The sequence below is a fragment of the Drosophila elegans genome, unplaced genomic scaffold, assembly GCF_018152505.1.
Source record: "Drosophila elegans isolate 14027-0461.03 unplaced genomic scaffold, ASM1815250v1 contig_814, whole genome shotgun sequence".
NCBI classification, from domain to species: domain Eukaryota; kingdom Metazoa; phylum Arthropoda; class Insecta; order Diptera; family Drosophilidae; genus Drosophila; species Drosophila elegans.
This window is the reverse complement of record NW_024546167.1, coordinates 1,454,651-1,468,971: the sequence shown is the minus strand read 5'-3', so window position 1 is coordinate 1,468,971 and position 14,321 is coordinate 1,454,651. Positions and strand designations below refer to the sequence as shown.

Genomic DNA, 14,321 nt, shown 5'->3' with positions numbered 1-14,321 from the left:
ATATCACAGCAGGAGCTCACATCCAAGAAGGAGGTAGAGGTAGAGACTGCCATGAAATGCTTCAAACTTTTAACAATAGCGCCCTAGTCTATCTATATCCCAACTCCCGCCCTTCCCCCGCGGTTCCTCCCCAGGACGAGCATCCCTTGGTGAGCGCCGATTTTATAAGAATTTAATATGCGCCACGTATTTTGATGTCGAGGATGTGTTTCGGTTTATTCGTACTAGTCCTTTCTTTTTTGCGCAGTTCGTTGAATCATTCATACTGTGAGTAAAAGAGCAGACTTCCAAACAGGCTACAAAATATAAAACTGGTTTGAAAGTTAAATTGTAATTAATGTGAATAAAAAAAAAATAATTTATTTAAAATTAAATATTATTCCATTGCAGTATTTTTTAACGTTTAGTAAAAAAAATTTTAAATTGAAGAAAAGTCTATCTGATTAAATAGAAACATACATTTCAACTCATTGCAAATTAAAACATATCCTTACTGAAATTGCGCATGATTAGTAAATGCAGTCCCGTCTTATCTTTTGAAAACGTCGACGTTTTCTTCATTACATCATAACGATTATGAAATAAATACTTCCGTTTCTTTGAGTCGTTCCATGAGTCTTAAGGAGTGCGGGGTGAGAAATTCCGCTTCACTTCTCGCTCGCACTGTGATTTTCCATGGAGGAGAAATAAATCAACTGCATGTCCTGTTCCCGGCGATTGCCAGGAGTCCTCGCTCATTCTCCGTCTCCTTTGAGAATCGTGTATTTATTGTTGCGTTTTTAAGTTTGGAATTTTTAATTTATTGCGCATCCTTCATTGTTGAAAGTTATAATTCTTGCATCTTTGGAGACGGGGAAGGGCCTGCTTAAGGAATAAAATATATTTGCCAGCGTGTCTCGAAAATTATGATGTATGTGCAATAAATAATCCGAAATAAATAAATTATCACCAGAGGTTTTTCGGGCAGGACCGGCCCGAGTGGCGCAACTAATAGATGCTGGTTTTCGTTCCGTCCTGGATGGAACTCCTTTTTTTTCCACTCGGATTTCTATGATTTGTTGGTGGACCCGTCGTCTCTGTGCGCGAGTGTGTTTTCCTGGTGGTTTTACACATTTACAAGGGTGCTAATGCTAGTTTTGTGCACTTTTTCTTTGGTTTCGTGTGTGAGTCCCTAATTCTACTCCTTGGCAATCCTTTGGCCGGGCCATAAATCATGGCTTGATTTGGCGCCTCGCATGTGTCCGGGCATGTCCTTTGTCTATTTGCCTAGCACACGGCATCCTTTTGTTTAAATGCGCCAAATATACTCGTCCTAGTCGTTGACTGTCCTGCCAACTACAATTTTCGTTGGTTTTTTCATCGCTCCTTTTTGTTTTAGCCCGGGGTTAACCCTTTTAACCCTTGGCAAGCGACTCCTCTTTGGTTAACCACGGACAGCACTAGATGACATTTTTCCAGGACATATTGCCACGACACTGAGGTCAACCTTTTTCATGTTCATTGGCTTTGCCACTCGCACAATGCGAGTTCGCCTTTGCCCCACAGTTTTTGGTCATAAAAATCGTTTGATTTTATTTTTTTCATTTATTGCAACCAACTAATTGCGAAGAATTTTTTTTAAATTAGTTTTATGAGCATCGCATTAATTATCATCGATAGCTAAGACCCCATAAAAAGTTCATAATTTATTAGTATTAGGTGCGGTGCTCTCATTGAGAACTTCTTAAAATTATTATTTTTTTTCCTTCCAAATCATCTTCTTATTTAAGATCTTCGTAATTTAAAGGTGTATTTCATTTAAATGTATAGCTTTATTTATCGTATAGGTATAGCCTTATTTTAGAAACAACACTTTAGAGTATTGTTAGTCAAATAAGAAATCTGTAAGATTAAATATTTAATATCAGATTGAGAGACCGATTCGTGGGGTATCCAAGTTAAAGAAATGCGCTTTAAAAAAAGCATACCACCTAAGTGTCCATATCATCGGAAGTAATTGCAATTCCGTTTGTTTTAAGTTTTAAGGTTTGTACTAACATTTGTGAAAAGTGATAATGTGAAAATAGTTAAATATTCAGTCCAAGAGCAGGATTTTGATAAATCCATGGATTAAAGACAGGCAAATGCAGTAGCTTCCATCTCAAGAAGTAGCCCCCTCATGTGGATATACATTAAGATGCGGTACATCTGCCCTTTTGACTTGACCTCGTACCGCTCATTGCAAAGGGGGCTGCGGCGGGGTCAGGGGTCAGGGGCATGGACGCGGCTATATTGAGGCGCCGAGGGTAGGGGCAGCATTTTGCCGTAACTGTCTTTGTCGCAATGTCGTAAATAAAGTCGGGGCAGGCATCCTCGCCGAACATTGGAATTTATGCGCGTTGATTTATTTGCTGTTAGCGATTTATTGCTGCCGCAGCCGCATCCCATCGTGCAGCCAGGACGCAGCGAGTGCGAGAGGGACGGGGTATTTGTGACGTAACTGCGGACGTCGCCAGGAGCAGGACACACGTATTGGGCATGTCCTGGTTTCGGCTCGGATCCGCATCCGCATCCGCATCCAGTGCCCCGCTCGTTATTAAGTTTTTAATTTATGGCCATGTGAATGCAATGGGATGCAGATTCCAACAAGGATCTTCCTGGCTCCCGTTGTTTTTCCCATTTTATTTCCATCGCATTTTGCGAAATTATATATTTTAATTGAGCGTGCCGCCCAAAATATCCACCGACCATCCATCCGCCCCATCAGTCTCCCTGCCTTCCCCTCTAATCCCCAGCGGCTGTCAAATAAACGCCCTGTGTTGACAGTTTGCCGCTGACGGCCACATCAACGACAACGAAAATATTGAAATTATTATGACTTTGTCTCCGCCAGATTCTGGCCTTATTTAGAAGTTATGAGAACCCATTTCGACGCATGATTACCTTTTAGACTAGGCTTTTTTTTAATTCTGCTGTCGACTTATTAAAACACAACTTGTCCTTGATTATACATATGCATGTATTTAATCATTAGGCAAATTTATTTTTGTTTGTATGTCTTTACCGTAAACTCTAGAATAAAATGTATATTTTTTTTCTTTTGCCAAATATTATAGACTATAATCTATAAACTATAAACTTCAGATATTTAAGTTTCAGGATATGTAAAAACTATTGTTGCTGAGGGTTTTGACATATAGAAAGATGTTATAACTAACAATAGTTAAAAAAATAAAAATATAAAAGTTGTATTTGCCATATCTCGTTTCAAATGTCGAGCACAGATAGATTGACTTGGACAATCCGGGTGTAGTCTGTACACCCCTCGCCTTACCCTGTATAAATATATTAAATTCTGGGTGGCTTCCTGGTGGAAGGCGGGGTGCCAGGAAATGCGGCCGGGGGCGGTGGCGGCATCCGTCGGCGTCCGAATGCGGCGACCGCAGACACACGCAAAAATTCTAATTTCTCCACTCGGCAAAGAACCCAAAAACAGCAAAAAAAGGAAAATAAGGAAAACAACAACCGAAATGGGAAAAAAGGAGATGGAAAAATACCAGAAATATTTTTCTAAGCATGCGTCGGCGACCCGTCACCATCGTCATCGTCATCATCCTTGGTTAGCCCAGGGCTTCAAAATGAAATTAAATTTGATGGCCCTGGTGCTGGGGTTTGTTTAGTTCCGTATACCTTTTCCGCCCCTTTCCAGCCGTATTCAGAACCCGGTGGTCCGGACTCCGAACTCAGAACTCCGGACTTCGGAGCACCACGGGCAACTCTGGAATCGCATTAAGCAAACATTTAAATTTAATTTCGCATGTAATGAGGCATTTGTTTGTTTATTTTATTTCGCTTGGCTTTTTTTTGGCCGCCCTCTCAGTTTGCACCCCTTAGGATTGGTCTGAGATTTTGATTCGAGTTAGGTATTTTGGGGTTTACTGATGATTTGAGGGTTTTAATATTTTTCGTGGAATTACAAACACCTCAAATTGTATGAGAAATGTTAACCATACTCATTATAATCTATAATCGCCAAAAAAATAGCTTATTCCATGTGCGAAAATTGTAAGAAAAAACGATTATTACTTTTCAAGAGGAATCTTTAAGTAAAACTTCGCTGTACCTCAAACTTCCTTGTATCTAACAAAAGAAAATCTTGAGGTAACTCGAAAAAACTGATTTATATTTCCTTCTTTTTTTGGCGGTGAGTGTTTAATTACAGTTAGGGAAACATCAAAATCCATTAGTCCATGGCTCATTAAATCAAAAATAGCCTGCTCCATTTTGGCTAATGGACAACACCCTAACAAGCACACGCACACACAGAAAACAACGCGGAAGTTTAACGTCAAATAAATCGCAGATTTTCTTTTGTTTTCTGTCTTTTTTTGCCCCTTTCATTGGGTATATTTGTAGAAACACTTGTTTTGGGTCTTCTTACCTAAAATTATAGTTTTCTAAATAGTTATATATAGATTTATAGATTTAAAATAAATGCAAAAGGAAAAAGTTTTTGGAAAAACATTCGAAAAGATTTATCGATGAGTAAATAATTTGTATTATTTAAAAAATTACTTTAGGTACATATCGACATAGCCCAGAAACATTTACATAAATAGTAGCACTTCCTATGACAATAGATGGTGAATCTTTTGTTCTCCGAGATTAAAAGAAAAATCCTTTAAAATAAGGTAAATTTTTTACTGCTAAAAAAAATATCTTTTAAAGTGTACTAATGTTTCAAGTCCCAAGAAGAGTATTTAAAATGCCAGACGCTTGCTGTCTGGCATCCCTTCGGATATTATTGCATCCTGGTTGGTCGGTTGGTGGCTTCCTTGCCAGGCACTTAAGCCTGTCGACAGAAGCGAACCAGAAGGGCGGGATGAGCTGAAATTTTCAAATTGGAAATAGCACACAATTTCCCTAATTGGCGCGAGCATAGCAGCAACAACAGCAAGCGAGAAAAACGCTGCAGAAAACACGAAGGGCTTATTATAATCGCGAAAAAAAATTTTGATAATAATGATGGTGCTGATGGCGATGATGATGAGCACATGCCGCGTTTAATTATTATATGTCTAATGCATCACAACCCCACCTGCAGTATATTTTACCCACGAGGAAACCTCAATGTTCTCGCACCTACATGCAATTTCACACATGTGAGCAAAATCACAAAACAGGCGTCGCATTTTCATAATGGCAGCGGCAAAATGCATACACAAACGTATGCTTGATGGCGAAGGGCGGAGCAAACAATATTTTTAATATGGATACAAAATGGGGAAACAAGGATGCTGCCAGCTTATCAAAATGTGTTGCAAAATTAGCTGAGTGGGTGCGATGTTTAAAGAGCTGGAAATGCTCAGGTTCCCGGGTGTGGGCAAAGCTTTGGCTAATTTTCAGACTGCAATAATTCTTATGATTCAGCAGAAACATTAAAAAAAGAGAAAGGAAGAAAGGAAGTAACTTATACAGTTTACTCTTTTTTTGCATCCATTTATTTATAATTTTTTTTGGCACTAAATACATTTAATGAAATACACACTTGTATATATGTATCTTTACATTATCGCAAAGAATAGAAATCTTGATATACACTTAAGTACTTAAGTACTAAACTTAAAAGAAATTTAAATTTTTAAAAACTGATTTTTAAAAAAAGTTACTTACAAGAATTGATTGACATTTGCGTTAAGCCACAAGCCAAAAAAAGTTACTTAGCTCTCGAATTTCTGTTAATGTGGCAAAAAGCCAACATCATTTATTTCAATCATTTATCAAAATACTCAGTCCGAAAAAAGAAATATCAAATTTCAGGCTTTCAACACGACCGGCTAATGAGCCAAGTTCTTGCTGGTGTTGTTGTTGTTGTTGTTGATGTTGTTCCGTGAAATCCAATGAGTCAAAATTTATCTTGGAGGATGGCGGCCAGACAAGTTGACAGGCCCAACCTCAAAGTCCGCCAATGCGGCCAAGTTAAGTGCGCAGATTCATTAATTTACATTAAAATGTAATTAGCGGTCAAATAAGTGGCAGGAAAAATACTGAAACCGCAAAATATGCGAGCTGCCATAAAAGAGGGGAGAAAAAAGCACAAAACCAATTGAAATGTAATTTAAAGTTATTTGTTTTATTGCTTTACTTTCAACCGAGTACAGTCGTTATAAATATTCATATTTTTTGGTGTCACAAGTTAATTGTAAGCCACACCTAAATATGTATTATTCCTTTAATTACAATTGCCGTTTGGCATTTACAAGAAGAAAGTCGTTTCCGTTTGGATTCTTCGAGATCTCATTAGGGAAACTTTTACTGAACTTTTATAGTTTAACAAAACGCCTGATGTATAGCACAAGCAAAGCCCGTTCCCTAGAAATGCAAATGTTTGTATTCCCCAAAATTTGTAAAAAAAAAACAGGTGCTTTAGTGCAAACTCTTAATGCTCTTTCAAAAGTTTGACACTCAACTCACAAAATCATTTATTATATCTCTACACAAAATCGCCTTAGTTTTTGCTTTCAGTTAACATAGTTTGGTAAATTAAATTATTGACGAATCAAAAACCATTTAACCAAAAAACCATAGCAAAAAAAGAATTACATATTTACTTAAATTTCCTTAAAGGTATAATTAAATTAAATTATTTCAGCTGGAAAAAATGGTTTAAGTTGTTTGAAAATATCTAAACTTTAGGTTTTCAAATTAAGTATATATGTGCATATGTTTATGGTAGATAGGTTTTTGCTGAGAACACAGTTCAATTTTAAACCATCTAATGATATTAATAAATGGAATACCAAACTACTTCTCTTTTTAGCGATGTTTTTTCTGAAAGGGTATCAGAAAGGAAATTTCGCGCTTGTTAACTATTTCCGCTAAGAAAATGGCTGCCTTGTTGTAGGTGCTGGCCACCCTCGGATAAGTATGAACAAGGCATTATTCTTCGCTTTTTATTTTTTTCAGCTTGTTAACAAATTTTATGCATTTCTTAACTTTCGGAGGCGAGTTAACGAGTCCCGTGCTCTGGAATTCAACTTGCTTATTATTATTTGCGGCGATTCTTTGGCTTGTAAAACCCCCTCGAAAGGCGGGAGGTGTGGCCTGCATTGTGGTTATCATACTTTAACAAGTTTTCAAAGAGCATGAAATTTCCTTTGGTCGAGTCCTCTCGTTCTAGGCTAAAATGCAACTTGGGCGCAAAAATGCAGAACGCAAAATGCAAAATGCTGAAAATGCTGAAAATGCTGCGTACAGCAAACTTTTTATCGCGGGCGGCCTGGAAAAAATGCTCATGCAAAATATGGCATTAAAAGCGACCTAGCACAGCCGGCATAATCATAATGGCGAAGAATGGTGATCGGGAAGCTGCTTCCCAGGACTGCAGGTGCATTGTCCGAATGCGGTCGCATTTTGTTAATTTCTCAGACCTGCCTGGGACCCAAGGAAAACCAAGAAAGTCAGTTGTTGTGGGTGCCGGCATAGAAAACGAAAATGAATTCATAATTAGATGACACCATCCGTGCGTAAATAATAATTTTTGCCAGCTTTCCTGGCACAACCTTGCTCGCTCACTCGCTTGCCGGCTCACTCTGCCAGTTAGTTAAAACGCGCGAATGAGTTTTCTTGAGTTTTCCCTCCGCTTTTCCATTGTAAGCGAAAAATTCAGCTTGTGCCGAAGTTTTATATTTAGCCAGCCAGCGGCTCTGTGGGTTGGGACTGAGCAAGTTTTTATCCAATCGCTGCTCCAGAATACCCTATTTTCTGTCTGATTGCTATGGTATATCCGAATAAATCTTGTCAAGAGTTTACTGAATTTATTTTGGTAAGTAGCTATTTCTCATTGTCATATTAATGTTCTAGTTTCAAATAGGAGAGAACAAGTTAACAAGAAGTCAAATTGTTGAGACACAAGTGATCGTTATTTTCTTTCAACAACAAATCTGTTTCAGAGGATTCTATAGGAGAAATTGCAAAAATTGAGTTTTACCGACCGACATATTTAAACTAGAACGTTGCCTCTAGTTCAGTGTCACATAAAGTAATTGTTTTCAAATCAGTAATTTAATTTAATATTAAAACTTAGCATGACATTGAGAATGTGAGTTTAATACACTCACTTTTACTTAAAATTGTTCAGTTGTTTTGAATTTTATTTTATTTAGCCAAGATTGCAAGACACATATATTTCAAATTTTGTTTAACTAACATTTTTCAAACACTTTTAGTTCAAATATGAAGCTCTTAAATGAATTAAAGAACATTTAACCTTTTAAACAAAGGTTATTCCTATTATTAGACTATAGCGATCTCTCCTTTAAATCTAATATTTATTTAAATCTAATATTTAACTTAATGTTTGTTTTAATGTTGGATTTTGTAAAATAATTAATAATACTTAATGAATTCTTAATGGAATACTAACCTTAAATACGAGACTTTAAAACCCGAAGTAGCTTAGCTTAGTTTCACCCGTTGAAAAAAAAAACTCTTCAGATATAAGGAACTCCCGATTCGCAAACGGTGGGCAGAAGTTAGCCAAGTTAGCTCCGGCATTGGTATCAACTCGCCGGCATCTTCTTCGCTCCCAGTTTGGCTGCTCAGCTCAGCTCATCTCATCTCGGCTCGGAACACGGCTCTATTTTGCTCCGTTCTGTTCCGTTTGTTTCTTTATCGCGCATTTGCCAAGTGGCAAAGTTTTCTCGTTATAAGTTTTGTAGCCTTTGTGTGTCTCTCGCGCAGCTCAAAGCTTTTTGCCGAGCCGAGCGCGATGCGAGCAAACTTTCGATATTCCTTGAAAAGTTTATGGCCCAGCGTCGAACGAGTCGCGAATTGCCAAAAAAAAAAAACTAATGGAAGAGCCTGGCTCTTCGACTGCAACCCGATTTCCCCCATTCCCCACCGAATTGCCAACCCAATTGAGAGTTGGCAAACAAAAAATTATATTATTTTATTGTTGTTTGGCTGGCGCATAACTTTATTCCAAACACTTCGCTCACTGTGGGACTCGCATTATCCCAGCGAAAGTTTCTCTAGCTGGAGTTTTTTCTTTTTTTTTTTGGCCAAATCGAGGAAATGGAAGCCTTCGGGTTCGTCCATAACTTTTGGCTCCATTTGCCACCGAATTTTGGTAAAGTCAGCACCAGACTCGGGACAGATAAGGAAAACTATTTCCATATTCATATGCAACTGGCAAGTGCACTTTAAATTCTTGCAAATGAGTAGCTCGGCTCAATGCTGTTGAACAGATTTTCCGTTCTTGTTTTGATGGCCAAGAGTTGTAGACTGTCTGTATGGAAATTTTGGATTATATGATTGTTTGCTTATTTATGTTACTCAGTTCTAACACAATCAGTTAAAAAAAAATAAATAGTTTTAACCATTGTATCAAATTAATAAGCTAAATAAGCTAATAAAGGTATGTTTCTGAACTTTTTAATTCAACAAACCAAAGATAAAGATAAAGAAGTAATATAATATTTTACCAAGTCGATCGATTTTATTCTTAATTCAAAATAACTTCGTATTTTTAAGATAAATGTTTCTTAAATTTTTTGACCATATCACTTATTGAAACTAATAATTCTATGAAGAATTAGTTGTTATAGGTTTCGTTATTCCATTTCAACACGACTAATAAAAGTTGTAATGCTTAAAAAATAGTGCATATAAATGTTAAATAATAACCATTATTGATGAGCAACAACAGGTAAGTCTTTTTCCATGTGTGATAAATAGAGTTCTCATAATTTTAAAGCAATATTTAAAACTGCTTTTTTTCTCAATGGAAAATGCTATATTTTAATGATAAAATGATGGCATTAAATCCGCAGCTCATTATAAAATGCAATTCGGTCCACTGAGTTTTATGTGGCCTTAATGGATCTTCCTGCCGTTGACCAAAAGCGGATGCAGTGCATCAGACACGACCGGAGCCCAACCATATTGTCAGTGTTTCTGACCGACCAGCCATATGTTTGTAATTGCAAATTAAAATGGAATTTTTGTCATATGACTGGCAATTAATATGCAATCGGCGATAAATAATAAACAATAATTAAGAACTTATTATGGGGCAGGGGTGGAGAGGAGTAGTAGGTGTGGGTGTCAAGTGGGCATGGGCGTGGGCGTGGAGAGAGATTTAAGCAGGAACTAATTTTCAAGGTCATTAGAATGCTCACCGAATGGGGAACCCACTGACACCGGAGCGTCCCATTGTTTGGCTAATGCTTATTGATAATCGCAGACAATGGACTAGCCCACAGCCCACAGCCCACTGTCATTGTTGTTGCTATATTGTTGTTCAAGCGTAACCCATAAATACTCAGGGGCGGCCAAAACAATTGGCAGGGGTTGGGGGAGATGGCTCCTTGGCTGAGACAATAAACAAGGCAAATCAACGCAACGCAACGCAACGCAATCGATAGGCACTTTGATTCGAGGTTTCTGGCTCTACCAAACAAAACTCCCACCGCCAGCACTCTAACCCACTGCCACGCCCACTTTGGCGGCACAACTATTGTCCTTTTTGGGCGGGCGTGCAGCAAATGGCACAACTTCCGCTTTCGCTTGACTGCTGCAAAATTCACGGAAATTATCAATAAATATGCGAGGCCCGACCCGTAAAATGAATGAAACTGGCAAATTTTTCGCCATATCTCATTCGGCTGATTTTTATGCAGCACCACGGCGTACACAGTCCAATGTCCAATGTCCTGTGTCCAGTTTTGTGAGCCCCATAACGGAAGCATCATTATCATAAATTATCATTTTGTAGGAATTGCATCCGCTGCGAGCCAGAAAAACCGAGGCAATAACAACAGAAATGACGACAATTTCAATTGCCGGCATCTCTTCCTCTATGTTTCCATCCTTTTCTGGCCCACCCACCCAATCACCCTTCTCACTCCAACTCCCACTCCAACTCTACTTTACTGGACAATTCGAATTGCCAAATACTTTTCTAGTTTAATTTATGGCTGACCAAAGTGACCAGGGTCCATAATATGATTTTTTTTATTTTGCAAAAATCTGTTTCATGTTCAACACTTTAATGCGATTTTTGATTGGCTTTGGGTTAGTTATTTATATTAAAATAAGGAAGGAAGTAATTTATGACAGATATTAAACATTCTTTAAAATAAATAAATTTCAATTATTAAGCGTATATATTTAAAATCATTGAAGCTACATTGATACATATGTTATCGATGTCCGATCTAATAAATTATATCAAAGAATTAAGAACAAAATGAAAAATAGTGAATAATTTTGTTTTCATTTATTTTCTTAATATTCCGATTATTCTAATAAGAACTATATCATATATTTGTCCGATTTTAATCAAATTAAAACCGCAATTCCAAAATAAAAACAAAACTATAAAAAAATGTTGTTCAAATCGAAGCTCTAATTTTATTTGCGTTTTTTGAGTGATTGTTTCTATGGGAGCTATATAAAATGTACCCTCTGCAAAAGTATAAAAGACGAAAGTTTGTAAAAGATTATCTTCCTGTTAAGTATTAAAAAAAGTAACCATAATGACGTTCTCATATTAAAAATACAATCTTTATAACTTCATTATAAAACTAAAGCACCTAATTTAATTGTTCCAGAAAAAGCTCAATGCAAGAAAATTTAAAAATGTTGTTTCAAAAAAATTATAAATTTGCTAAAATCGCAAGTAAAATTATCTATAGAAATAAAGATGATTGATTTTCACAGAGATTTCGATTTGAGATCGACTCTCGAGTCACGTACTCACCATGAATCAGGAACGTGATTGAGGCTACTCAACAGACCTTGCCTGATCCGATAATGAATCATACATGCACCTTATGAAATCTCTATCGGACTGTTTTGGAATGATTGCCAACACGTTAAGCTTGTAGAAAAGGTTTTATATATTATAGCTGAGATAACAGCATTTTCTGCTCTCTGAAACTCCTAAGAAATTATTGCTTTAAGTCTGTTTTGTATGATCATCCAAGTTGTTAAATACACTATGTATAAAGTAAAAAATATGATGGACGCTTTGGGTTTTTAACAAAGGGAACCCTGAAATTAAGTTGATGAAATTTAAGGGGTCTAAACTTATAAAATTTGGATGTAGATGTGTTTCAGAACCCAACCTTTTCTCATCTACACGAATAAGTTACAGGTTAAGCTTTAAACATATATAATAAACTTTTTTATGAAAAATAATCAAAATGGAAAGTGTTGTTTACCAAAAGACCTTATCTGTAAATTGTGGTATCCTCTTCATCGTCTTCCCAGTTTATGTCGCCGTTTTCAGCGGTCGTCCCTTTATAATAAATAATATTTCTATTAATGCAATTGGCAGAAACCCGACAGCCCAACACGAGGAGTAAATAGATGACGTATAGCACAATTCCGACCAGCAGAGCATCATCCTTGACCAGTACTTCGAAATTGTTGTAGGTGATCAGCACGTGGCAGATCATCACAAGAATCACACTAAATATAAATACACCGATGGCCACATCTCTCCAAAAGAACCAGGCAACGAGAACGTCCATCTGGGTAATGCAAAAGGCCAGGACAAAGCCCATGGCTCCCACGACGGCCACTTTAAAGGGGTTCGCAAAGAATCCAGTCCAGATTAGGAGAAAGCATATGAGCAGCGACAGCACAAGGAACATAAGGGCCACTGCAATAATTATAATGGTATGAATCAGTGACCATTCCATCAAAAAACTGGCAGCCCCAAGTGTCAGCAGCTCGTAGCAAATGGCGATGGCAATAAAGTTCCAGGGTCTCGAGTACTTTAGCGGTTCAAGGAGATGGATGCAGGCGAGCAGCAGGACCGAAAGGAAGAAACAGGACATCGTGAACAGCAGGTGATTGTCCGCAAAGATGCACAGTAACAACCATTGTGGGAAGGCGACCAGCAAACAGATCGACAAAATAAGCAGCGTGACGCCCGCAAATTTGGACTCGCTTATGCCATTTTCATTTTCTGGCATAGTACGACTTGACTGCGGTATCGATGGATAATAACAATAAGAACTTCAATCTTTTTTGTCTTTCAGCGTAACTGAGAATTTTGGTAATATGCAAAACATTACATTAAATGTTGTTGTCATTACAAATATTAGAAATGATGCTCAAAACAACTAGGATTAGTCAAAATAAAACACATTTGACAATTTGTACTTTAAATTGTTTTAACTTGTTTACGCCAAAATTAATTCGTCTTGAAAAACGTAGGTCATAGATTTTGACAAAAAGTTATTGTTAAATTATTGTAAACCAAAAAGTAAGCAGTTTTGTTTTAATGGAATATTATTAAAGTCCAATGGAAACTAATTTTAGAAACATCTTAAGTATTTAAATGCATATTAATTTTCACCGCATTCTTAGACAATAAAATATATTTTGGTTTTACTTTGTTTAAAGTAAAAATTAAATGTTCCCATTATTATTATTTTTTTTAGAATTTTTTAATCTTAAAATCTAGTTTAATTAATTTAGTAATTTATTTGCAGATACTTAAATTAGAGGCTATATTTGACATCATTTAAACTTCATTGAATTAAAATCAAAACTATTTTTATAAACATATAAACACTTTAGTACTATGGAAGATTTTCCAAATTAGAACCCGAATATCCTGGTTTTCTTTAAGGGCGGTTCAATCCAATCGTACTATCCCATTTGCCAGCCTCTCCATCCGAATCTAATGTATGGCAGCCGCAAAAGTGCCGACTCTGCCACACCTCTTGAGAGCTTATTCTTCATCGTTTTTGGGCCATCAATTTGAGGCCCGCTGAGCCCCTTTTTGGAGAAGAAAACAAAAAAAAATGAAATCAGAGAGCCGAAGCCCAAGAAACGCTAAATAAATGAAAGAAAAAATGTCGCATAAGCCGGCGCAGGACAAACTGCAAGGACACTTGAGGCTCAGCAGCGGCCGAAAGTCCTTTGAAGTTGGATAAAAACTCGAGTCCTGTGGGTGGGCCAGTTTGTCTCCAAGGAAATACAAAAAATACGGATCGCAGATGGGAGGAGTGGAGAAAAAAATCAATCTGCGACTGCCATTGGTAAGGATATGAGAGGCTCTACAATACTATACAATAACAAATACCAAGGAGCGACCTCAGAGTCCAGGAAAAATATATGCTCACAGAAGCGGTCAAAATAGTAGTTTCTAAAATTAAATTAAAAACTAGAAGCATGTGAATATGTATTATTTTAAATGTTTGAAATTGGTTACTGTTGGATTTTTTTGAAAAGAGATTATATTTTAGAATCTAAGAAGTATTGAGAGCTCTTTTAATAAGACAAAAATTTGATAATTTTGTTACATTTATTGAAATAACATT

At 36.9% G+C, this 14,321-nt stretch overlaps 1 protein-coding gene across 1 annotated transcript; it reads right to left on the bottom strand.

The window, feature by feature from the left end:
• Nucleotides 1-12,149: 12,149 nt before the first annotated feature.
• On the bottom strand, nt 12,150-13,106 carry LOC108141751. The gene has a single exon (XM_017265246.2). It carries the CDS (start codon nt 12,963-12,965, stop codon nt 12,216-12,218), a length of 750 nt encoding a protein of 249 aa, XP_017120735.1. The 5' UTR covers nt 12,966-13,106; the 3' UTR covers nt 12,150-12,215.
• Nucleotides 13,107-14,321: the final 1,215 nt, after the last annotated feature.